The 27,900-nt window shown below is 38.2% G+C and overlaps 1 protein-coding gene across 1 annotated transcript in view; it reads left to right on the forward strand.

The window, feature by feature from the left end:
* Nucleotides 1-27,900, forward strand: part of LOC131978137 (inactive N-acetylated-alpha-linked acidic dipeptidase-like protein 2) — a 787,053-nt gene that overhangs the window by 559,468 nt on the left and 199,685 nt on the right. The window contains exon 12 of the mRNA XM_059341659.1: nt 1,818-1,946. Within this exon, the coding sequence (XP_059197642.1) occupies nt 1,818-1,946 (129 nt within the window). The remainder of the gene's footprint in view (nt 1-1,817; nt 1,947-27,900) is intronic.

Consider the following 27,900-nt stretch of genomic DNA (forward strand, 5'->3'; position numbering starts at 1 on the left):
ACAAATAGTTACACATATACTCAAATTGTTGATTCAGTGTATCACTTTTTGTATCACTACGCTTCTAATGCACAAGGTCATTTTTGACCCTTGTGTGTAAACATAAAAGTATCAAAGGAGAAATGGATATAATGATCAGTTGTAATAATAAAAAAAAAAAAGATAATCAAACACACAGCCAGCATGAAATAACATGGGAAATGAATGCGGGTAACTTTTGACTCAAGCTGTGCATCAAAGGGTTAATCATTATTCTTATTCTTATTACTATTATTTGTTCGGTGTTTATTATTTGATCCCAGAGGCACTTAACAATTAGAGGTGCAGGAAAAAATCAATACAGCATAGTGTCATGATATTTTACGTGGCAATATAATATCGATTCATGGCCGCCAAGTATGGATATTTAGCGAGCCGTAAGTATTTTCACCGTTTTTTTTTTTTTTTTTTTCAGAGGCCTTAGCTGGCTCACTTTTAGGAATATACTGGAGATACTGGTATCATATGAAACTAGAAGATCTGAGGAATCCCAACATCTTGTTGGGAAGTTGTCCAAATACTGCTGCAAAGTTCAGCTTTTTTTAATGTTTCATTCAAAAAATTTCAGAGCAGTGGAGCTTAAAGTTTTTGAAAGTTTGATAAAATGCTGCAGTTGTTGTCATCCATACATGTTTGATATCAGTTCAGTTCAGTTTGACTGAATACTTTGTTGGTCAGTCTGTGGGTTTGACTCTCATTGTGGAGAAATAAAAAGACTGAAGTGAGATGAATAGACTAGATAGAATTTTCTCTTATTTTCAATTCTTGATTGAATTTATTTTGTGGACACCAAATGCAGTGAAATCACAAAATATCGTATCGTGACTCAACTATCGGGATAAAATCGTATCGAGGGGCCTCTGGTGGTTCCCACCTCTATTAACAATTGAGCCAAGCTAAACCAATTATTACTGTAACTTTAAACTAAACCTCATACATAAAAAGGTCTGCCTAAGACATGTATTAGTACTGCCTGACTCTGGGTAAGTAGGAAAAAGAGTAAACGACTGTATCTCTAAACATCTATTTTACCAAATCACACACATTTAGGCTGATCATCATTCTTAACTAATGTAATAACTAATGTAATCACCTGCTCCATAAACACATCTGGCTTGAAAAAAACATCTTGACATTTTTTTCATGAAGCTGTCAGGTTAGATTCCATTGTATGTTTTAATCTGATGCTAAAATTACATTTAATGACATTATAAGCAACAGAAGGAGACAAAGGGTGGCTAAAGAATGATGTAATCTGAAGGTCTGGAAAGGTCTCTTTCTCTGGATTTGCGATAATGATAATAAGGCGAGAGTGTAATGATGATAACCTGTGTGTGTGTGTGTGTGTGTGTGTGTGTGTGTGAGAGAGAGAGAGAGAGAGAGAGAAAATTTGACGTGAAATATATTGAGGGAATATCATTACCATTCAGTTCAATGCAATGCAATTAACAAACTGGACTCCAACCGGCAAGGTGCACAACAGTGCATACAGTTCAGGACACGGTTTGCATGATCGTGGTGCAGAATAATGTGTAAAGTTCCACTTGGAACCCAAATGTTGATTGAGGACTTCATTCATTCATTCATCTTTATTGTTCATATGGGAATTATGGGAATACCCCAGTGTTAATCCAACTATTGTCTTAATCTGACTGCTCTCTATTTGCATGCATGAATAAGACTACAGTCAATGTATACTGCAAATATTTAATAATATTTGGTTTCATTTGTCATTCGTGTGTGTGTGTGTGTGTGTGTGTGTGTGTGTCTGTCTTCAGGATAACAGTGTTGTCCTCCAGAGCAGTGCAGTGGCCTACGTCAGTCTGAACTCTCCAGTCAGAGGGACAGAGACTCTCCGAGCTACAGCTTCTCCAACACTGCTGCAACTCACTTCAGACATACAGAGAGTAAGTATCACTGCTGCTGCTGCTGGCTCAACCATGACTGCTAACATCACTGCAAGTCACCACAGACGTACAGCGTACGCAGCAATTAGCAATATTTACAGCATTTATAACCCCGTAGTGCACAAAAAGTTAGTCATTTCTGACAAACTGTCTGACGTTCTTCACTTAATTTGCAATAGGTTGTATATAGTATGTTGTATATTGTTAAATGTTTTTTTTCTATTAGATTGTTTATTCTTTATCTAAGTCAAATCTAATCTAACCAAACAGCTTAGTTTAATAATGTTTAGTGTCAAAGCACATCAATGCTTTATGATAACATACAGTATGTAGGAAAATAATTATAATGAAAGTCTATAACCTTTATTATTAGGGCCTCGGGGCAATCGCACCGAGCACTGGTCCCATACAGCAATAGCTGTAGGGAACAGTGCTCGGGGCAAAGTAGCACTACTGTTATACTGTGGATTTCTTCTTCCTCTTCCGGACGCAATTTCGTCCCGCTACTAGTCCTACAACTTGAAGAGTTGCAGGACAAATTATATATCAAAACGTGCGGTTTGATCGGGATCGGTGTGCTATTACTTTTCTCTACAGAATACGAACTGCCCAAAATTTTGCATTGAAATGAATGGGACGGCCGACAAAAAATGAGCGAAAAGGAACAATAATTGGAGATTTTTAAACGTCTACTCCTCCGGCATAATTTCACCTAGAGACTCCATTTAAACTTTAAACAGTAGACACAAGTCTTGTGTATCGGTGTATTAATCCACGTTTCGATAGGTCATATAGTTTTTTATCAATCCCTGTTCAATAACCATGATCATTTTTGGAGAAATTCTGAGATTACAATGGGTGTGTATTGCACGGAATGTTCGTGTCACAGTGTGTGACATCATTGCCAGAGTGTAGAGGGAGAGAAAAAATTGTCAAAAAATAAATTTGAAAACTGCGCTCCAGGCCGCAAATTCCACTCTACAGAAATAATTTATACATAGAAATGTAGGAAAATGTGTCTTCTCACTCACAATCCTCTGGTAAAGCTGTCAGAGTTATAGTTTGGGCGTACGACGCACAGATTCGCCACCAAAACCACCAACAGCCTCATTGGCTCCCATATTAAAAACGCAGGGAGATTTCGGAAAAAGGGAAGATGGAACAGTTTTTTTAGATCGTTCTAACAAAGCTATTTTTTCATTTTTCTTTAAAAAAAAATACGTAGACGTTCAGGAAGAACTCGGGACGCTCAAAGTGAAGTCGGATCAATGATAGGTATTATGGTTTTGCCAAAAATGCTTTCTGTTCGAGGCCAGAAATTTCAGTCCACCTCTGGCTGCTGTCACTCTTTCATTAACAGGTGCCAGTTAATTCTGTTGATTTCTTTGATCTGATTGCCTTTGATCTTTGATGTGATTACAGTTACAGATACACACACACACATGCGCGTAAGCACGCACACTCCTCACACATGCATACGCATGCTTCAAACACACGCACACATGCACACACACACACACACACACACACACACACACACACACCGGCAGTAGCCCCCATGGCCCTTTCAAAATTTCCCCAGAGGGAATTTTCTAGTTGTATTGTGTAATTGCATAAATCCTTCATGTAACGCAAGAGAGCCTCTTTCTCAACCATCTGTTATAACGCCTAACTTCAAACTTTGCCCTAAACCTAGAGAATTTGTAGCCTAAATTCAATGAAACTGCATAATGTATAATGACGTGCGCAATTTTTTTTAGAAACACACTACTCTGTACTAGGGTTGTAAAGGGGTGGAAAGTGTTTGGTGAAGTTCTAGAAACTTTTCATAGGATTTTTTAGAAATATTCCAAATTTGTGCCGATGAAGCCTCATGAAGCATTTTCTGTATTTTCTGAGCCGCCTAAATGGTGCTCTTGGTTTAAAGAAAAAGGCTCAGGCAATAGTAATTCATTGTGCTTTCAGTCCTTTGTTGAACATAGAGCGCCATCTGGTGGGCTCAGAAAATAAAGAAAATGCTTCATGAGGCTTCATTGGCACATCATTAGCCTTCAGCGGAAATTAACTCTTAAAACAAGATCAATTAAAGCTGCAAGCAGCGTTGAACTGGCCCGATCAAAGTGCACTGACAATTATTTGTTTCTTATCAAGATAGAAAAAAACCTTTACATTTAGAAGTGTTAGATAATTTTTCTCGTTTTAAGCATACAACATGCTTATTTCTAGATTTAACAATCCTAATTTAAGAAATCTTGTCCGTGAAATTATCTGTCCATGCAGCGAGATAATTTCCCTCAGATTTAGTGTTTTTATCTTGTTTTTAGACACCCTTTGCACCTTTGCAGTGCATGGATTAAAATTCCTGGAATTTTGCAACCCTACTCTGTTCCAGCGTAATGCTCATATGGGTCATTTTTGACAAATACCAAAATGCTCATACTGTATGTGTCATTTTGGGCGGTTATTGACGGACGACCTATTCTGTCATTAAGGTTGGAGATCTTGTTCTATATTAGGAAACGCCGTTTTGACTGTTTCACCCATGCTTATTTTACCTCCACTTTGCTCTCTTTGTGCTCTGCTTTCAGTCATCTACCTCTACAACACCTCTCTCCAACAGATTGACAGGGTAGTTAACACAATAATGAGAGAACATAATCACAAGATCTGGGGAGACTTTGACTGTTCTTTAAAGTATGTCACCTATTCTGTGAGAGGGGGAGGAAGCCACTCTCAACATGATCTAAATAAAACTAACTTCACTCTCACCCCATCCCACACTTCACATGCACACACAATCTGCAGTGGCCATTTCACTGATTAAGTACAGCAGCTCTATGATTCAGCCTCCCAAACTGTCTCTTTATTCCAACCTGGGGGTGTTTTGCAGATATGTTCAACCCTCGCAGACATCTTCTTCCCAACTCTCACCATCTCTTTAAACTTTCAAAACTTTTGCCTTCTGAAAAAAAGAAAAAAAAACACCTCATCGTCACTTTCTCTCGCCCTTCCACTGCTGCCGCCTCCTCTTTTTTTTCCCCCCATTCTTCCACTTTTCCCTTAAGCACTACATCCCTCTCTCCCCACCTTGCTCCCTCTCCTTCTATCACCTCTTAATCTCCTCTTTCATCAGCAGCAAGCACTGCTGCTCTCTCCCCACCCTCTCATTTTCCTCATTAAAATCTCCCTTTTACTTCTCCTCTGCCTTCTCTCTCTGTGCTCTTCGGGTCACGCCATACAGTATTTTTATTTGTGTCTTTAGGTTCGTCATTTATCCTCCGGGAAGAATCATGTTCAGGCGCCTTGGCGGGTACAAGAGGTCACGAGTGAACAGATCATACAGCGAAATGTCCCTTTATTTCCCCGCTCTACCATAAACTAAATAATTAGTAGGAATGGCCTAGTCTACCTGTGACATTCAGCCGTAATGAAGCTACAGTCAGCCTCTGCCAAAGCCATATAAAAAGAGGAAGAATAAAGGAGACAGTAACTTTTGATGTGTTTAATGAAATATCTTTCACAGAAAATGTATAAAACTCAGACAATGTGTGCACGCATTTGAAACCACAAGCCTGCTCTGCTTTTTCTATGCAATTCATTCATTCTGTCAGACTTTGCGTTAAGCTTTTCATGCTCATTGCAGCAGCTCCAATACTGTCTTCTTTAAGGAATATGGTTTATATAAAGCTCAGACATCACTCTCACCAGTCATAAATACCCCGGGGACAGTGGAGCTGCTGTAAATACTGCTGCAGGAAAGAAAACTTGCTGGAGCTTGTGTGCAGAATGCTTCAATCCCATTGGCTTCCTCTTCGTTGCCCGCGGACGATTTCTCACTCAACTCGACACTTTTTCAATTCAAATCTTGCTACCTAGACCATAATTGCCCATATATCGCTCCAACTGCCCACTTCGATTGGCGGTGCATCAACCCCACCTGTATATTTCACTTCTGTTCAGTTCTGTCTGAAAGCTGGCTTTGTTCCTGGCATTTTGGAGATGCAACTAATCAATCACAAGAGGATCTTTTAATGGGTTTTGTTCCCGATTGAAAGAAGTAATTGTAAGACATTGTAATGCAGCATAATAGAGCTGAAGACTGCATTACAATATCACCTATATACTATTATACTAATATACTAAGAATAAAGACAATTTTAGTAGTGATGTGCCAATGAAGCCTCATGAAGCATTTTCTTTATTTTCTGAGCCCACTAGATGGTGCTCTTAGTTTAAAGAAAAAGGCTCAAACAATAGTAAATAATTGCGCTTTTAGTCCTTTGTTGAACATAGAGTGCCATTTAGTGGGCTCAGAAAATAAAGAAAATGCTTCATGAGGCTTCATTGGCACATCACTAACATCAAATCAAGTACTGTACTTAAGTACAATTTGGAGGTACTTGTACTTTACTTAGGTATTTCCATTTTATGTAACTTTATACTTCTACTGCAGTACATTTTGAGGCAAATATTGTATTTTATACTCCACTACATTTAGCTGACAGCTTAACCTCCTGTGATCCTGAGTCCTCATATGTGGACATTTCATTTGAGGTTTTCTGGACCTTATATTTCATTCTGCTTAACTATAACTATGTACTCTAGAATAAGAACAATACAACAATCAGTGTAAAAATCAGATGGCAGCATCTTGGTAAAGTCAATTAACAGCTTTTACCCAGACAAAAGTGGACCAGGTACCAAAGCTGATCAGATTTTATGGCTAAAACTTGTGTATTTGTGCTTAATAATGTTTGTAGTTTGATGTTCTGTGCAAGTTTGACTATTTTTAGCATTAGCAACAAGTTCCGACTCTGCTAATCAGGAAGTATTCATTTGAAAGCGAATAGACTTTTACTATCATTCTTCAAATGAGAGGGTGTAAATGTAAGGAAATAAAAAGTTTTATTCACTGGTGAATTAATTGCGTTATACAGTAAAATGAACCCATTATTTTTTTTCAAAAACTAATTCCTGTTCAAAGACAATGCTTAGTTTTTGTATTTATCAGGTCCTACAAATCCAAAATATCTAGGAGAAACTAACAATACATACCAAACAAAAGCTTGGGTCTCAGGAGGTTAATTACTTTTCAGAAAATTAAGAAAATGCTTCATGAGGCTTCATTGGCACATCATTTTAGGACTGCCAGAAGTTTCGATTGACTAAATCTGAGGGAAATTATCTTGCTGCATGGACAGATAATTTCACTTGAGAAGATTTCTTAAATTAAGATTATTGAAATCTAGAAATAAGCATGTTGTACGCTTAAAATAAGAAATAAACTAATAAACAACACATTCCAGCAGAATGAATGCATGTCTCATCTACCGCTATGTGAATATTGCGAGTTAGGCACGAGATGATATAAGAAACAGTGAAACCTCAAACAAACAAAAACAATGTGCTAATCATGATGTAAGTGTGGTATATGTATTAGTTAATTAACATTAGTCACTTCATTGTTCTACAAAGACGTGATGTTTTGGCCCGCCGCGATATTCACTTCTTCGGTGCAAATTTAAGTCACATGCTTCATGCACGTCATAATTTATTCCCTAAATTAGTTTCACTTTTTGCTTTTTTTATTGATAGAGCAAATCAACCCCCTCAGCTAAGCTATTTTTTTTTTTTAACTATCATCATCTCCACTCAGGTGTTCTTATGCAAAAACTGAGAACAAAGCAGGTAGACAGAAACACATTTGACCATCAATAAGCATTACTCCAGACAGTTTAAATCTGAGAAGTGAGCAACAATTCAAACGTCTGGAGCCATGTCCCCTACACCTCACCCAGGTCCCCCCCCCCGTGTTTTAACCCTTTATCGGGCAAAGAACTATATTAAGTAACTTCAGTGGATATCAAAATGAGGTCCCCATGTCTCTCTGTTTGGTCGTAGAACCACATGGATTTCGTCCAGCTAATCAGCAAAGTTCAGGCTACGGTGACACCATGACATCTGATTAATCAGTATGATAATAATATAATAATTTTAACTTTATTCACCTTGACCTCCAATGTAAAAATTAAAAATTTAGAATAAAAATCTGCAAGAAATAGTCGTGTTAATCTTTAGTGACTTGTACGAGGAGAACTTGACTATGACGGCATATTAGGGCCAAATATGAACAAAAATAAAAAATACAAGGGAGGGAGGTAATATTTCAAGAAAAAAGTTTCAATAATAAAATGAAGAAAACATGTTTGGTATATAATATCTTTTCCATGACTGTATCTAAAAAGTTATAAATAACCTGCTGGAGGCTCTTTTTGGATAGTGTTGCGTCCTTGTGGGAGACTCACAATAGCAGGATGCTCAAATGTTTCCATGCAGCCTCTTTAGTATTGTGCACAGAACCTTTATGGCCCCAACCAGCGCAGTGCTTCGGTATGTTAACAAATCAAACAGGTCAAATGCATCATTACAGCTGTACAGAGTAACACTGCTGCACTAACCAAAGAATCCTCCAAGAATCCCTCCTCAGAGTTTACTTTTTATTTACCCCATCGGCTCGTCTCGCCTCGCCTCGTTGTACCTAATTGTCCATTCGGTGGCAGCTGTATCTCTGGCACGCTCTATCGCTCTATTCATTATCTCAAGAGTCTCAGAGCTGCCCCAGGTATGCTCCCCACCTCCAAATATTTAGAAACACATCTAAGCATGTCGTTAATCATGTTTGCGCAGCGGCCGTAATACTTCCTACTTATCTTACTTTGCTGGGACCTGTCTTCCAAGTCCGCATGCTGCTGCACTGATAGTTTTGGAATGGGTGCTTGGGAACCAATTATAATACAACTAGATGCTTCTTTTGTAGGAGATTTACACAAAGAGGAGGGGTTGATGGACAAAAATAAGTCAAGAGGAAGACAAACGCGGTCGGAAAGAGAGAAACAAGGGAGGCATCGGTGGCGAGAAGAATACAAAATAAATGGAGAGGTGCTTGTGCTTTAATTGGGTATTGTTCCAGAGATGTATGTGTGTCTAGTCACCGGTCAGAGTGTGGGTGGCTTGTAGCAGGTTCCTCCATTTGAAAACAAATGGTCACCAGTGGACGGTGCATTGTTAGACTGAAAAAAGACCAGAGAGGCAAATCCTTCATCTGTACTCTCTCCAAGAAATGGCCATGGACCGGTGTAGCTGTGTGTTCACAAATATGTGTTTTGTGTAGATGTAGGTGTGTGTGTGTGTGCTACTGTGGCTACTGAAGTGTGATTTAAACCCATATCAACTCTGTGTGTGGACCTCAGTTGTTTATAGTACGTGCTATTGTGTGTCCCGTACACAACAGGCCTTATATGTCATTGTCACATGATTCAATACTGCCTCTTCTGTTGTTCATATGGAGCTCACAAGATTAACTCTATGGAGTCTTTTTGGGCTATTTTGTCCATTTCTGAATCCTTTTCATCCTGCCTGTATTCACCACTTAAAAAATGTTTCAATGGCATGTTCAGCACAATCTCACCTTTATGACCTAATAATAATTGATTGTTTATTCTGACTTACTGGATCAAAATTTTGAACCAAAAAGAACCAAATAAGAAACTCTTTATTTATGTCTTGTGTGTTTAGCGTAACAATTTTGGTAATTTTGTGTATTTTTGGTAATTTTGTGTCTTTTTTGTGGGGGTTTTTGGTCATTTTGTGTCTTTTGTTGTGTCTTTTTGAGTTATTTTGTGTCATTTTAGTCATTTTGTGTCTTCTGTGGGTTTTTTTTGGTCATTCTGGCATCTCATTTTGTGTCTTTTTTGGTCAATTTGTGTCTTTTTTAGTCATTTTGTGTCATTTTGAGTCTTTTTTTTAGTCATGTTGTGTCTTTTTTATTCATTTTGTGTCTTTTTTATTCATTTTGTGTCTTTTTAGTCCTTTAGTCCAACAAAAAATTAGATTTTTTATCTTTTTTTTTTACTTTCCAAACACTATCATGCTCAATAAAGAATTTGAAATATTGCAAATGTGAACAAAGGTTACAAATATAACATATAAGAGGGTTACATCCAGTTCTTTCATTTTATACTAAAAATATTTGAGCTTGTCTCCAGTTTTACTTGGTATATCATCATCAGACTGAAACTGGCCTCACGGAGTTTACAGCCAGAACTTTAGAGGTAAATTTACAGTAGGGCTCCACGCTGCTTTGTTTTCTAGTCTGGATGTCATGAAGAAGTCGTGATTTGGAGCTTTTGGAGACTCCAGAGGGTTAATAATAGTCCAGTGTATGAAAAATTGCTATTTCTGTGGCATTTTGCTAATTTAGGGAGAGGTTAGTTTGTATTTTGAGGTACATGCATTCTTTTTTTTTTTTTTAAGATTATTTTTTAGGCATTTTTTTTATGCTTTATTGACAGTGACAGAGTGAAAGGGGGTGATAGAGGGGAAGACATGCGGCAAAGGGAGCTCAGGCCGGATTCGAACCCGGCTCCGCCGCAGCAAGGCCTCAACCTACATGACAGGCGCTCTACCAGTGTGAGCCACCGGGACGCCCCGGTACATGCATTCTAATCATTTGTCATCTACCTAAACGCACTTACTACTTAATGCTTGTGCCAGATATTTTGGAAAGGAAATGCTGCCAGTACTATGACTGTGATATCTGGCAATCAATTTTCCAGTCCATGAGGTGTTAAATTCCTCTCCAGAAGTACCCAGATTCTAACAATGTGGGGTCACTGTGTAAAATGTAAGTAGTTGATATTCATGCTACATATTATTGAAAAGCTACGCTTCTTGTGATTCTATTAACCCATTTAGGCCTAAAAAAACACCTGGAAAAAATCCCTGTAAAACCTCTGGACGATTTTAAAGTAACCCCCTAAAACCTGAAGTTTTTTTTGGAAATAATAGATTTTTCAGCCTCTGTAGCAGATAGAAATGAAATTCAAAAAGTGTTTGAGAGCTTATAGCTATATTATAGTTATATCTGAGCTCCCTCCGCTGTAGTTGTCTTCCACCATGATTTCAAAGTTCTGGAAAAGTCCCATGTTGCATTGCGACACTCCCGCAGGAACATGATCAGGCGACAAACAAACAATGTGCAAATCAAAAATAAATGAATAAAATTAAAAAGTAACTAAGGATTCTTGTATGTTATAAGTGAATAAGTGTTTTAGCTGCAGGGTGTAAACAAAAAAACAATTGAAGTTAACCCTCTATTGTAGGGTGTTGCCCTCAGTCAACATTCCCATTTTTGGCCTTCCAAATTTCTACAATGCGTGTTTTTGAGTGTTGTGATACTTTAATAAAGAGGGAAGAGTATAGGGAACCAATAGCAATGCTTTAATTTGTCACATGACCTCCAGGAGGCCATATTGAAACCCTATTTTGCAGACTCTTTTTCAAAGGAAACAGCTTTGCCATTTTGTGTCACAAAAAAATCACTCCAAACGTCATTTCCTGGCCCTTTTTTCCATCTGGAAAAATATATATTCCTACTGATAGGTGAGTAAACCTTCATTTTTGATAGTTGCATATACTTATGTACTATATACTATACTATATATATACTATATACTTATGCATATAGCATGTTCAATGGGTCGTTGGTTCAATGGTACAATGTTGCCTACAGGCAACATCCAGACAAGAAACTGGTTAAAAAAGATCCTTTTATAATGTTTTCAAATTTGAAATGTTATGTATTGTACCCTGTTGAAGCTATTGAATATTAAAATAAATTATGTTAAAATTAATTTAAAAACTTTCTTTTTCAGTTGTGCACTGTTATGATGCAATGTTGCCTACGGACAACAAACCCCAAAAACTTCAGATTTTTTTTCTTTAGATAATGTTTATTTAGTCTAATTTAAGACAAAAAACACTCCAAACTTTTTTTTCCCTAAATGGCATAATAATGTGTACCATAGAGGGTTAATAATAATAATGATAAAGATAAGAAGAAATAGAAAGAGAGGAGCTGGGGGTCCATCAATCAGAAGGCATAGAGTGAAGAAGGTGAAAGAATGTTAAAAGTAGCATCTTCAGGAAAAGGATTATCTACAGACCTACAAAGAGATGTTGCTGATTGATATCATCAGAGACAGTTTCCAGCCACAAACACACTGCAGGTAGATACTGGAGATGGAAGAAATACTGATAAAACTCATTTCTACAAGCCACAGTGGTGGCCTTTATTATTTCAGTGTGAATCAAGAGTTGAAGTAGTAGTAGCAGGGGCTTCTATTAATAAAAAATCAGTTTGGGACCCGGCTAATAATAGGGGCAGGCTATTATTTGAAGGAAGATTTTATTAAAAAAAGAAAATCAGAGCAGCTCTGACCGGCACTTTTTAGAGTGTTTCACACAGCGCATTGTAGCCAGTTACCCGGATGTCGGCCATATTGGAAGTACTCGGATGTAAACAAACAATGAACAGCACGCTGAATGTTCATTTTAAGCAGGATTTAAAATGTCAAAACTACTAAAAAGCCCAGAAGAACGTGCGTAAACTGCTCAACTTTACAGAGAATGACTAGGACAGCGGGAGAAACAACCATATTTACCTACAGTACTAACTCGTGTGGCCAAACTTCAAAATACAGGTGTTGTGTTGAAATCTGTTACCGTCAAATAATGTTTCCTGAATGGTGTTCTCCGTAGCATCACCTCCACGGTTGGAGTTAGGATTTAAGTTTAACTCTACGGAGTCTTGGGATATTTTGACCATTTTTGAATCCTTTTCATGTCTTTTCGTGTCTTTGTAAGTCATTTTGTGTCTTTTTTGGTCATTTGTGTCTTTTTTGTGTCTTTTTTGGTAATTTTATGTCTGTTGTTGTGTCTTTTTTAGTTATTTTGTGTCTTTTTTTTCTTTTTTGTGTCTTTTTTTGTCACTTTGTGCCTTCTGTGGTTTTGGGGGGTTATTCTGTCTCTTCATTTTGTGTCTTTTTTGGTCTTTTTGTGGATTTTTTTGGTCATTTTGTGGATTTTTTTGGTCTGCTTTGTTTTTACATCTGGATGTGATGAAGAAGCCATGCTTTGGCGCTTTTGGAGACTCCAGAGGGTTAAGCTTAGGCCTTGTAGAGAGAACTGTTTGGGGTTAAGGTAAACTTGGGGTCATGTTATAAAAGAGGCCAGCTTTTATTTACTAAAAATTGTTTTTACACCCGGTTACCAAATGAGGCCGGTCATTAACCCTCTGGAGTCCATCTATTTATTGAAAATACACATGTTTTATTTACAATAATAACTTTTTTTTAATATATGATATGTAGACAAGCTGAGAGAGCCAGTTGAAAGTGCCATTTATGTTTCTAGACCACTTTTAAAATGTGAATTTTCTTTCTACAATGAAAACTATTACTATTTTTAATTAACATGCAAATAGACTGTTTTGCAGTTTTATTATTTATTATTTTTTCTGCTGTTTTTGTGTGTATAAATGTAAAAAAAAAGAAAAAAAAAAAAAAAAAAAAGAAGGTACATTTCCATAGACACCTTTTGTCTTTTGCTTGTATTTTCGGTTCCTGGCAGCTTTATACTTTGTTAATTAAAATAAAATGAAAAATCTGACTGATAGCCAAGTTAGTGTGGAGAAAAAGGAGCCATGCATGTGATGTAAGGACAGACTGAAAGATGCTAAACAGAGACAGAAATTAATCCATAGGAAGTTAATAAATTTGAACCAAAATCTCCTGGACTTCAGAGCTTTAATAGGGGCCCGGCTTTAAATTGACACCATATGCACACCATAGCACATCCCTATAGCGACAACCCTGTGGTCTGGGGACAGATTCGAGAATGTCTTAGAATCAGACAGAACAAGAATTTGCTGAACAATAAAACTGTAAATGATGAGAAAATACTATCTTCCACCCACTTGTCTCTATCATATTGACATCAACAGAGTCGAGTATTTTGATGCAGAATCTTTCAGGAATAAACTGGAGTAGTTGTAATCCTTTCAAGTGAGTCGAGGCTGATTAGAGCAGGAGTGCTGTTCAAGTCGGGTTCAGACTGAGGAACAGGGCAACTCGGGGCATTTCACATAGAAGTGTGCAGATCTCTCAACATTGGCAAACAACTTTGAGCAATTACTTATATTGACATTGACATTACACACATCACTGTAACTCTGTTCCATGTTATTCATGGCTCCTCATCTTCTCCACAAGATTGACAACCAATAATACTTTTGTTGTTTCTGTGAAGGACTCATTATACAGTATATTGGATTTTGTAACCCTTCTGGGTAAATCCCAATTCCCCTTATTTGAGCAGTACTCTCAGTAACATGAGAGAAAGGCATCATTGAATCTTTTATTTAATTTTTATGGGTGTTCATTGTATTACTAAAGCATAAGTAGGCTACAAGTATCGCCAAATAAATGCAAGTATTCTTTTTAATGGGTGAATTAAGGCTACAGCGCTTCCTGTTGCGTCCTCATGTCTTTGATGGGAATGAAGACATTTTAGTCAAATTGCTTCTTCACTTTCCTCCTATTCCGTCACAGTTGGAGCTGTCAGAAGTAGATCTATCACAGGTCTGGGAGCAGCAGGCTGCGTATGGATCAATGAAAAGATCAGCAAGATTAGTTGTTTGTTTTGCTGCTCATGCATGCAGTGTGACTGCCCCTGAAGAGTGTGTGTGTGTGTGTGTGTGTCCTCCTGCCTCCTTCTGCTTCTGGTGGTCTCCTTCAGCTTTCAAGCTGTTTCCATTGGTGAAAATCCCCCATCCCATCTAGTCAACTTAAGTCTAGGACACCACTTTATCCAATAAACTGGATGGTACAATTCAAAATAACACTAAATGTGTTGTGTTCGACCCAAAAGACACTTTTGACATCGCTCAAAATTTTCCTTACAGACATCAATACAAGGGAAACTAAGGATGGGAATAATTCATCGATGATCATTAATGGTCGTTACGAATTTGGTCCATCATGTGGAATTTTCAATTGTATCATTTAATTTAAATGTTATCTATGACTCGTATCAGAAAATGACAGAAAAAAACTGAATTACTTAAAAGAGAAACAAAATGACCAAAAAAGACACAAAATTACAAAAAAAAGACACAAAATTACCAAAAAAGACACAAAATTACCAAAAGATACACAAAATTATTTAAAAAAGGTACAAAATTATTTAAAAAAGGTACAAAATTACCAAAAAAAGACACAAAATTACCAAAAAATACACACAAAATTACCAAAAAAGCACACAAAATTATCACAAATAGTAATTTAAGGGACCTTCCACACACAACACGGTAAAGTGCCATTCATATAAAACTCACATTAAATTTTCATATCAAGGTGAGGGCCACAAAATATCGTCATGAGGGTCGCAAATTGGCCCGCGGGCCGCAAGTTCGAGACCCATAGTCTATATGCACTCAATACTTTTTTACGCTATTTGCCTTGAACTACTGGAAATGGACTTTTCCATGATATTCTAATTTAGTGACATGCACCTATATGTATATACATATATATATATATATGTATATATATATCTTTTATTTTGCCCATGTATGCATGCAGCGATTATTCAATTGATTGATCGTTAAAGTTATAGATGCTCAAATCACACATAAAGGCTCCCCTAGAAGAATAAATAACAATAGCAACATGTTGTATTTTGAACACACTTTGTATTCATTGTGAAAAATCCTCCTCCTTGTCCTCTGTGCTAGTGAGTATGGGCTGACTGGCAAAATAATGGCTCATATTTTAATAGAATTATGACACCATGACAGGCTTTGAAACATGAAGAAGTGATGACAATACGCCAGCTCCAGAATCAAACCGTAAATGGTAAACTTGAGCATCATCTACATTAGGGAATATGCAAGAAGTCTAATTTATACATCTTATTTATATGTTTTCCCACATAAAACCAGAGGAAACGCAGCTCACCATAAATCACCAGAATGAGTCTGTGACTTTATGGCCACGCAGCCATCCACGATGGTTTTGACAGCACACTTGGCATAATGTTTGACATAGTACACTGTCGGCAATATGTTTGAATTACCACAGTTCTTGTATTGTCGGGAAATGCATTGTGTGACTGCGGCAGGCGCCATGAATATGCATAATCACGAGCTGCCTCGGCCTCAGAAAGTATTTCTATGACTTTCAGCGCGGCCTTTCCATCAAAGTTTCATATCACAGCGACAGAACATAAGTAGAGGAGCGAATATGAAAATATGTGTAAGGTGAAGAATGAGCCTTGTCATTACTTGTGGCTGTGGCATTCGTCAGGTGCTGTGGTATGATGCATTTTTCCAACAGTAGTTTGTAACCCGCCTGGTCTGAAGGTGCCACGTAAGACTTACTGTTTGTAATCGACAGAGGCAGGTGCAGTCAGAGCCTTCTTAAGATTCATTTCTACTTAATATATGGCGCCTAAATGAATTAAAGGCAGATTATAGCCTAATTTGTGTGTAACCTATGGCCTTGGAATATACATAATTGCTCCTAGCGAGGATTAATCAATGCTTATTCCCTAAGTGCACTGTTTCTCTGTGGGCAATCTTCTGCGAAGTTGACTTTTAAACCACTGAGCAATCAGTTAATCAATTGCAAGATGGAAAAACACATAAGATTTCTTTACCGTGATTTTGGAATTGGCATTATACATAAATTATTAAAAAAAGACACAAAATTACCCCAAAAAGACACAAACTGACCCCAAAAAGACACAAACTGACCAAAGAAAACGAAATTACTTAAAAAAGAAACTTAATGACCAAAAAAAGACACAATAACCAAAAAAGCCACAAAATTATTATTTTATAAAAAGACAGAAAATGACCCAAAAGACACAAAATGACAGAAAAAAACTGAATTACTTAAAAAAGAAACAAAATGACCAAAAACGACACAATTACCAAAAAAGACACAAATTCCTTTTTTTTTTAAAAGACACAAAATGACCCAAAAAGACACAAAATGACAGAAAAAAACTGAATTACTTAAAAAAAAGAAACAAAATGACCAAAAAAAGACACAGAATTGCCAAAAAAGATACAAAATTATTTTTTTTAAAAACACTAAATTATTTAAAAAAGACACAAAATTACCAAAAAAAGACACAGAATTACCAAAAAATACACAAGATTATTAAAAAAAGACAAAATTATTTAAAAAGACACACAATTTTAAAAAAAATACACAAAATTATTAAAGCATGTAGGTAAAACATTATGGGTATACTTAACAATATCCATCTAAGTTATGTTTATAGATGGTTGATAAACCATTAGGTCTACGTATTTAATCTTTATAGATGTTTTACAACCATTTTCTTAGAGCTATATAAATCATTTGGAAATCATTAACAAATGCTTAAAATAGTGTTTAAAATGTTATGAGTGCAACTATAAACCGCTAATAAATAGTCCATTAATAAACATTATTCATTAGGGTAACACTTTACAATAACCAACAAAATGATGTTTATAGACCAATTATTAACCATTTCCAAAGTGGTATACAAATTTAATCTTTAATGTTTTCAACCAATTTCTTAAAGGTATATGACTCATTTTAAAAGCATCAACATACTAAATATGGTGTTAAAAATGTTAAAATGAGTGCAACTAAAACTATTGATAAACTATAAATCATAATTTAATTGTTTGTCAATGGTAAAGTAACTATAAACTTACATTAATATACCATCTATTTGCCATTTATAAATTATTTAGTTAGTTAAACATGAATAAATTATGTATTTACCATTCTAAATGGCCTATATACGGTTCATAAATTATAATTAAACATTAATAAACTATCTGTTTACCATTTATAAGTGATGGTTATTGTGAAGTGTTACCTTAATTAGAATTTAATTGTTTGTTAATGGTAAAGTAACTATTAACTTACATTAATAAACTGTCCATTTGCCATTAATAAATGATGATTTAACATTAATAAACTACCTATTTACCATTTTTAAATGATGGTTATTGCAAAGTATTACCACATTATGTACTAGCAAATCACCAAGCACAAACTGAAATATTAAGTTTTTAAGCTTATTGAGTTTTTTGCATGATTTTCATCATTTGAGATTCCAATATGTTTACCATTTATAAATGATGGTCATTGTAAAGTGTTACTGGGTTTTGATTAGGGACCGAGCACCGAAGGTGCGAGGACCCTATTGTAATTGGTCCGTTTATTATTATCACGCCAAATGAATCGCCTTTTTTAGGCCTTTATCATATTCAAAAACTCCCCAAACTTGGCACAAAATTCTATCGTGGCGAAAATTTACGTATTTCATTGCTTTCAGAAATGGGCGTGGCAAAATGACCTACTAGCGCCCCCTAGAATTCAGCCCCTCACACAGGTTTGTCGTACAGACACGAAATTTTGTACATACATGTATCATGGGAAGACGCACCAAAAAGTCTCAAGAAGCCATACCCTAAAATGTACAGGAAGTCGGCCATCTTGGATTTTATATGGAATTTTCGCCATTTCCACGTTGCATACTTTAACGAACTCCTACAGATTTCACCCCATTGACTTCAAACTTGGTCAGTAGCATAACAAGACCTTTGGGATCAAAAGTTATTGAAAGCTTTACCGACTGTCACACTATGTGGGCGTGGCATGGCGACAAAATATAGCGTCTCGCCATCTAACACCAGACTGGACCACTTGACCATACGTTGTCCAATCAGTCCCAAATTTCACACATGTGATTGGGCCAGCCCAGAACACACCCACATGTCAATATTGACACACAGTCATAGCGCCCCCTGCTGGCAACAGCAAGTAACATGTTTTACCCCTTCCCCAAGCACAGTGGTAGGAGACACACCATTTGGTACGCATAGGGACTGAGCCTACAGCGCCGCGCCCGACGTGGCCTCCACTAATGTCGCCTCTCCCGACGGCTCCACTCGGCTCGGTCCTCTTCAGTCCTGTTTACAGGCCTAGTTGTATTTGGTATTGTTTTTTTCTCTCCTTTCTTTCAGTCACAGTTCTAACACTATGGTTGTCATGTTTCCTTGACTTGTTTTCCATTAAGGGCAAGTAAAAGTGATTATAAAAGAGAAAAAGACTCGTTTTAGCCTATTTGGATCAACTCTCACTGAGTCTTTGTGTCTCCGTCTCTCTCCCAGCCTCCATCTCTTTGCCTCTTTAACATCCCAGTCACTTATTTCTGGATGGCTGGGACATGCTTTTCAGTTCAACAACTGCAAATGGCTTTTCCAAAGACCACGGTCCGGAACGGAATTATTATTATCATCACACACATAATGCAAAGTTGTTTTTGTCATTTGGCACTTTGTTGTTGCTGTGCGTTGCATTCTAAATCACTGTCTGCCGCCATCCACTTATTGATGTGTCATAATGCTGATGTACGCTGAGCGTACAAATTGTTCGGGCCACATACTGTATTTTTTGTAGAAAGGGAGGAGAAATCACTTTATTCCACGACGGGCATGAAAATAAAATGGTAACAGAGGTGAGAAGTTTCAAGAAACAATATGAAACCTCATGAAAGCAAAATGGATTCTTTAAAAAAAATGTTTTTTTTTTTTTTGAGTAATCTCATCCGTGTTGTTATCTCCGCCTGTGGCCACACACGGCTTTGTTTTTATATTATCTTTTTATTCAAAAATCAAAGCAGATATCAACCCGAACAATCCCCTGTCAAGCAAGAATAGCCTCAATATACTCACTCCGGAAGATTATCTAGTTTCAAGCTTTTACGTCCAAGTCCAGCAAGCCGTTCTGTGTAGCACATATGATTTTGTAGATTGACTGGTATTGAGTGGTAAGCCAAGATCTCAAAATGATTTCACTCTCTCCTTATCATAGCAGACAAAGAAATTAAATATTGATTCCTGGTGTGGCACCACAGGCTGAAATTACCCATTCTCTCTGCTCTCTTTCACTCCTTCCCTCCCCGCTCACTTGCTTATTCTCTCTGTCCTCCCATTGCATCCCTCTTTTTTTTACACCTCACTCTTTTATTATTCCCTCTCTAAAGGACTCTACTTTCATTTTAACTGTCTCTGTTTCTCTTTTCCCCCTCCGACACTCTCTTTTAATGCACCGTGTCTGGTTGTAAGAGAGGAAAAAGAGAGAGGAGGTACACGGCCTGACTTTAAATCTTCTCTCCAGCAGATGGAATGATACTCTATCTCGATACATAATCCTACTTTGTGACTTAAGTTGAGGTATTTTTCTCCTTTTCCCCATTTTCTTTATTGCTGGAATTCAAAGACTGCTCGGGCCTTTAAAGTGTTGAGTAAATGCCATGACCTCAGGTCACCTGCACTCTTTGAAAACCAGCTATATATTTTCTGAAATCTTAGTTTGTTGAAAGCAAGGGTGAGAGGTTAAGCTAGAATTCCATCCAAGACAGCAATCTAACATTTTTAGCTCTGGCATGGAGAAAATAAGATAGCAGCCTGGGCTAAACTGGGACAAAAACACTGGTGTTGGTATTTTTTATCAAGACTGGCCCATCACAACCAGTACATCATCATGCAGTCTCCTGAAATATGAATATCTACTGTAGTATTCCCCCAAACCACTACAAGGCTGAGTGAGCCAGACAAGTGTTCCAGTAAAAGTGGACCAGTGTTCATTTCATTCATTTTATTAATTCTTCTTTTCAAACTGAAAAAATAAACAACAACATAAACTACAACAGTGTAGGCTAGATGCATACATATACGAACCTGGTCTCACAGGAATATGTGAAATGGCCACGGATTCGCTTCACTCAAAATCCGTGGAATAGCCACGGAATCACTCAAATTTCAGTGAAACTGACACGGATTTCACTACAATGCAAGTTAATGACACTCTCCACCATCCACTAGATCTCCCAGGTCTTGTCCAAAGCCGCCTGGCTCGTCTCCGACCAATTGGTGCATCCAAAATTATTATTGATAGAGGTAATTCCAGATCCTTCTCTGTTCAGTAATACTATCTGTACATATCCTGTACATTTGGTGGAAAGACTCCTGTAAGTTTATTAGAGCTGCCAGAGCAGCTTGAAGGTCCGACGCATGGAAATAATCCCACGTTTGTTTATTTTCCTGTACTGGAGCATGTATGTGACGTAAACACATACGTGACGTGAGCAGATCTGAGCAGAGTTTTGTGTCTTGGCAGTGTAGACGGACACGCTACGGTGGAGCGGATTCAAGTTTTACACTCTGGAGGGTGGTTTCACATTTTGGTGTTTTTAAGCCCCAAAAACGCCGTCACCGTCTAAACGAAAGGCACTTCCCATAAAATATTTTGTCGTTTTTACCTGCAAGCGTCCTCGTGTAAATGGGGCCTGAGTGTACAGCAACAGTGGATGGCAGCCTCACTAGTGTTATGATTATGTTGATTGAATGAATCATCATCGTCACCATGGCGCGGCACACACACACACACTCTCACACACACACACACACACACTCTCACACACACTCTCACACACACACTACCACCCCGTTCCCTCCCTGCAAGTCCAAATCCTGAAGCTCCTCCATGCTCACCGCTTCAGCGACACTCTTCCTCCTGCTCCTGCTCTCTGTCCCTCGGCCCTGTCATGCTCAATCTGTTCCTCGGCTTCCCTGTCACACACCTGCTCCTCTGCCTGGCAGCGTCCATGGCCAGCCACCTCTCCTCCTTCATGTTCCACTTGTTGCTGTATAATGTTGGGAACTGTAGATGTAGAAGCCCCTGCAGCAAACATGGCTGCTTATTTCTGCACATTTGGCTGCATTTGCCTGTAGATTTTTTGTCCTGCTACTTCTCGGCACTCTCCTTTGGTTTAACCATTTTGACACCTTCATCCGACCAGATTTTTTGGGCTCTGAGCTACAGCATCTGACAGAGGGGCAGGGTGGAGAGGCTGAGCAAGAGATTTGGCCTCGTAAGCCTGAAAGAAATGAACCAATGTCCCACTGTCTCTGCTTTATGGGCCTTTTTTAAAATAAAAAATTAAACTTTAATTATATCGACCCAAGGTCTGTTCAAGGTGTGTCTGCCCACCGGGAAAATAGCCGGTATTCCACATTACTAGTCCAGCACTGATAGCAGCCATTGTCAAAAGGGATTCACTTATAGTTACATCCCTGTGGGCTTCACAAAACAAAGCACTTTTAACAAGTTTCAGCTAATTTTCCTTCAGAAATATATATTACATGAACATGCAAACTATTCCACCGACGGTACTGAATAGTAATGATTTAATACTGATATCATTTTTTAATATGAAATTTTTATTCATCCATCCACTAGTTTTCCACCACTTATCTGGATCCAAGTCCCAGGTCTGGACCAACCCACCTCTTCATGGGGATCTGGAGACATTCACAGGCCAGATGGAGTATAGCACCTTTTCCCATTTAGAAACTTGTGGATGCACTCAGCAAGGAGGGTGACAGAACAGTGCCACAGAGCTTATATGTGGACATTTTCAGGAAATGTAATTCAGTAGTAGAATTACTTTTCTAACTTTTTTTCTTACTTTTCTTTTTTAAAGGTAAATTTGTGTCCAACCCACATTACCAGAGCGGTTCCCATACATGCTACATGAGATATTAGTTACAGTAGCTAAGGACATGTGGAATGCCAGGGGAAAATGGCAGCTAGCAGCGGTAATGCTAATTCAATTCAGCTCAGTAGAAATTACATCCATAGTGGTCGATTCTACTTCCAGAGGCAGACAATTAGGTCTTAACAGGGACGTACTGGTCACCAGGAACACTGGGAAAACTCCTGGCCAGGTAATTATCAGGCCAGTGTTCAAAATACAAAATGGACTATTTTCCCAACAGAGATTGACTTGTCGGTGATGGAAAAGCACAGGGGAATCTGATAACATTATTGATGGCTCTGTTCCGTTAATAAGTGTACCACTTGCTCTCCCCTAAGTGCATTGCATCAATCAGTGCGTTTACATGCACAGTTTAATCAAGCTATGCTTAAAAATTGATTTTGGCGTCTAATAGGACTTCTGTCCATGGACAAGTGTACATGCAACTGAGAAAACTGAATAACTGACGGGAACGTGTCCTCCTCCTCAACACTAGGTGGCGATATGCGTTGTTTCAGTGGGTTAATATGGCCGACTTTCCAGTTGAGCTCAGTTTGACACTTTGTGCCGTCGCTACTGACCGACTAACGCGACCGGCTAATGTGCGACTGGCTAATGTGACCGGCTAACGTGACCGGCTAATGTGTAACTGGCTAATGTGCGACCGGCTAATGTGACCGGCTAACGTGACCGGCTAATGTGCGACTGGCTAATGTGACCGGCTAACTTGACTGGCTAATGTGACCGGCTTTCTTGGATGTTTTTGTTCCGGGCGTCATATGCCAGTGCGGGGGTGGACCATGAAAACATGCGCATTGTCTTGTCATACATGCCGGCAAAAATCCAATTCCAATCGCATTATCTGGGTGTCCTAATCGGAGTTGGAGAACTCCAACATCATTCAGACTAACACGTTTACATGCTCTTCAGTTGTCCAGTTATAGTCAGATTAAGGCAATGATTCGTTTTTTTCAAGTCTCATAAACATACTGATTATTGTTTGTGCTTTTCCTACTATGACATCAGAATATATGCTGTGAAAGAGGAATATTAAATGCATGTATGATCTCTGCCAATTGATTCCCTGTTCGTACACATCAATACAGTGTTCAGTCAGTTTCCTGTCAGAGCAAATGGAAAGTGCAGGAGAAAGAGAGACCCAAAAAAGAGAGAAGGTGGAGCTAGGAGGAGTGCAGTAAATGGATAAAAGCCCTGAAGGAAAGTGCAGCTAAATTACAGATATGTTCCCAAGCCTGGTTCGTCTTAAAAAATAAAGACATGTACAAAACATATCAGCACCTACGTTGCTCAAGTTGATTATGTTTTGAAAAACTATTGAATGGCATCAACACACAAACACTGATGTGTATGCGGTGAAGTAAAATAAGAAATAAAAACCTGTACTTTTCTCAGTCAGGTGGATGTACCTCTAGTTACTGCTAGACGGTTATTGCTTGATGCAAATAGCTAATTATGTACTCTGAGATGAAAAAGAGATGTTTCTTTCTTTGCATATTGACCATTTTCTATCCATTACTTTTGAGATTCATACTGTTTGTGGCACATTAAATGTTTGTCATTCTGGTTTATTATCTACTTCCTGCATCGAAGCAAATTTCACAATGATATCACTCAGAAATCCATCCATGCAATCGCTCCACCGTGTTCTGTAATTGCTGTGCAGTCTTATCCCCATTGGTCCCAAACCCCTCCATAGGTAGGTGTCCAGGAGGCATCATAATTTAATGGTTGAACCATATGAACAGGCTCCTTTTAGCGTGACAGAGTAGTGGTTCCTCTGACTGATGGCCTTATCCCATATCTAAGGTTGCTATTAGAGCCATTTTGTATATTGTGGAGAAGCTGATAAATAATTCAGATTTGTAGTTCATAGATCATAGTTCTTTATAGTTCTGCATTCAGAATCTATTTTCCGTTCCCACATTTTGTTGACCGACTCTCCGTAACTTTCCGTTAGCTTGCCTTGCCCGCGAAAACTTGACGCTTACGGCTTGGCATCACGTAGATCAGAATATACCATTGTGTGAAAATTAGCTACTACTGTAAATAATTCACAACTAAGGTCAATTTTAATTAGAACGCCTACTTTAATCATTACATGTGGATATTTTATAACTAAATATATAATAAATGCAATTTAAAAAAAAACAGGCCATGTTTAGAGGGATTGTTTGGGATAGTTAAGTGGGCCACTCCCATTCACCTATGGCTAAGCCACACCCCCAAACGCGATGAGCCAATCACAGTGCGCATAGCTAACTCAATACACTCGGACATTCTCTGCTTCCACATCCATTGAAATGCATTGGAGTTAGTCCGTTTTCAGACGTTTTTATGTGTTTTTTCTTGAGATTTTAAGTTTAAAATGGTCAAACGGTGTGCATGGGGTACATGCAACTCTGACACAAGGTATAGCCCAATAATATGGGAGCAGTAACCCGGTTCCCTATGGCAGTGATTCCCAACCACAAGTGTGCCGTAAGAAATCAATATCTATCGATATCAAAATCAATATCTTCTCATTAATGACTGGAAACAAATCCAGCGACTCAGTCTTAACGAGCGCTAACGAGGTCGGCCGGCTTGTTAACAAGAGCCTCTTGTTAACAAGCCGGCCGACCTCGTTAGTGGCAGTTAGCTACAGTTAGCTCTGTAGCAGTACAGTGTGTATTAGTGATGGGACGAACAACATTGGTGCGTCAGCACTGTGCCGAGCACACAAGAGTGAAACCCCGTATTGGTGCGTGTATCGCTTTAAAAAAAAAAATCATGTGACCGATACAGGTGGTGTGTCGTTTCGAAGTGCTGTGCCAAAGTGTGTTTACAAGGGAACAAACTGTATCGACATGTTGTGGGTTTGTTGGATGGAGTTTTGCTGTTGCTGTTGGATTTTTGCTTGGCCTCACCTTGTTCCACTGACTTCATGGATCATTCCAAGAAGTTTTCCCCAGTCTAAAATAATTTAACTCTGAATTTTTTTTTTTTTTTTTTAAAGATTATTTTTTTGGCATTTTGTTGCTTTATTGATAGTGAGAGATAGAAAGGGGGTGATAGAGGGGAAGACATGCGGCAAAGGGAGCTCAGGTCAGATTCGAACCCGGCTCCGCCGCAGCACACGGCATACATGGTTAGCGCTCTACCGGTGTGAGCCACCGGGACGCCCCTTAACTCTGAATTTTATTACAGACTAATTCGCATACCATTTTTCTATTTTACATACCAACTCAGTTTAGCATTTACACAAACAAGGTTTTAAGCAAATTTTAAGCTCTTCTCATGAACAACTTAACTCAGCAAACAAATTGAACTCTGTTCAATGCAATGATGAGATCATATTTTAAGTAAAGGACTGGCGATTAAATATTTCACAGGCTGATGTTGGGTTTGCAGCATGTTAGCTTTTCCATTTCATTTTCATTTTGTTTACCTCCAATGATTTTATAACTACTGCAGGGGGCACTATTGAGTGACCAACACAGTGTCAATGCAGTGATGACACAGTTTGTGTAGTGTGTCAATACACTCCTTGAGGTATCATCATCCCATCACTAGTGTGTATGTGCTGCTGCTGCAGGAGGTGTTCACTTAGCGATCTCTGTTTTGTTTACTTCGAGATGATATTTCATTTTTCTGTCTCCAAAAATGATTAATTGCCTCCTGTGAAATTTCTCCGACTGTCACAGCTGCCGTAGCGACCGTCACCGAATGTTGACAGTTTGTCCGAGTGAGTGGAGGGGGCGGGGCTTAGCCATAGGTGAATTGCTTTGGCGGGCCAGAAGTGGCCCGCGGGCCGTAGTTTGGGGACCCCTGCCCTAGAGGGTTAATAGAGTCCATATTTAGAGAGAAAGTCCCATGTATTAATCACTTATTTGGGTGTTTGAATGACCTCATCTCTAGCAGCTAGCACTGTATTGTTTTTCCCTGAGCACTGACCCCGGGAGAAACTACTGTAAATTGTTTTAACTTGCTCACTCATGGATACAAGGTGGACAGTCCGCGCTTGTTCTATGGCATACTTACTTGCAAATTGGATTGCTCAGTGATGGTATGCCTTCTCTAATCACAGGCATTCATGCAAATCAAGTTCAAATGAAGTTCATCCAATATCTTGGTTCAGCAGCAATGTTCCAGTAGAACGCACAACTGGCGAATACAGAGGTGGGGACATGCTGCTGTGGCTGGTGTTAAGTCAGTGATTAAGTCTGTTCAGTGGGTGGTTTCTGGACACAATAAAAGCAACAGATTCACAGCACACACACACTCAAAAAACATTTGACATTAAAAGCTTTGGAATGGTAGAATTATAGCGTTATTGTACGCTTTTTGCTTCCATGGTAAAGCCTTTCTACTCTTTGTAGAAAGGCTTCAGAAAGGCACAATTATGTGTTATTTTCTGTCTTTGGTGCCGAGCAGCATCGTGACTTCAAGTTGAGTCAGATTTGACGCACAAATCTGGTGATTTGGGACATAATTAGATTATCTGAAAAACCTGTGAGGAGCCATGATACTGTCAATATGTGTCAATATTACCTCTTGTAAGAAATGTGAATTATTATATTCCCTTTCAGAGCAAATTATTGAATGTTAGTATTGCTCTTCTTATTTTTTTTATTTAATGCAGGCAAAGTATTACACACAACAATATGATGGCATGGCAATATAACTTCACAAAAATGAGGACGGAAAAGGAAAAATAGATAAATGAATAAAATAACAAGATAAATCAAATTAATAGGATCTCTTATGTAATTCAAAAATAGAATGACAATTGACGACATATTCACTAGAAATAACTTAGTTTTATACAATCCCACCCTTCACTGGAGCAAATGCTGTGCTGCTTTTTCATAATTTGAAGTATTTTTTTTGGGAATGTATTGCAATGGTTTGCAAAATATTTTCATTAAATAATCTTGGATTCAGATGAGCTTCAGAATGAGCTTTGAATATAAATATTTTAGCCAACAGAATAATTGTCTTTACTGGCCTTAGACAAGCTTAGATATTGGTCCATGAACTTGCCACATATGGATCACAGAAAAACAAATGCAACTGGTAGTTTTTTTACTGAAGGCTGAACAAGAAAAAAATATTGTGTATACAGCCAAAGTGAGCAGTTGTCCTAATCTCCTGTTTTCATCTTCTTCTTTGTTTTCATATTTAGCAATGGGAAAAAACACCTTAATATTTTATTTTTGTAATATTTTCCACATGGTGGGTCTCAGTTTTTGGCAGACCATCGACGTGGTGCAGCCAAGGAAGCTAAATGTGCATTAATGACTGACATGCAGACATGCATTGTTTAAATCATGGGTCTCAAACTCGCGGCCCGCGGGCCAATTGCGGCCCTCGTGATGATATTTTGTGGCCCCCACCTTGATATGAAAGTTTAATGTGAGTTGTATATGAATGGCACCGTTTT

Source organism: Centropristis striata, chromosome 9 (genome assembly GCF_030273125.1).
Source record: "Centropristis striata isolate RG_2023a ecotype Rhode Island chromosome 9, C.striata_1.0, whole genome shotgun sequence".
Classification (NCBI taxonomy): domain Eukaryota; kingdom Metazoa; phylum Chordata; class Actinopteri; order Perciformes; family Serranidae; genus Centropristis; species Centropristis striata.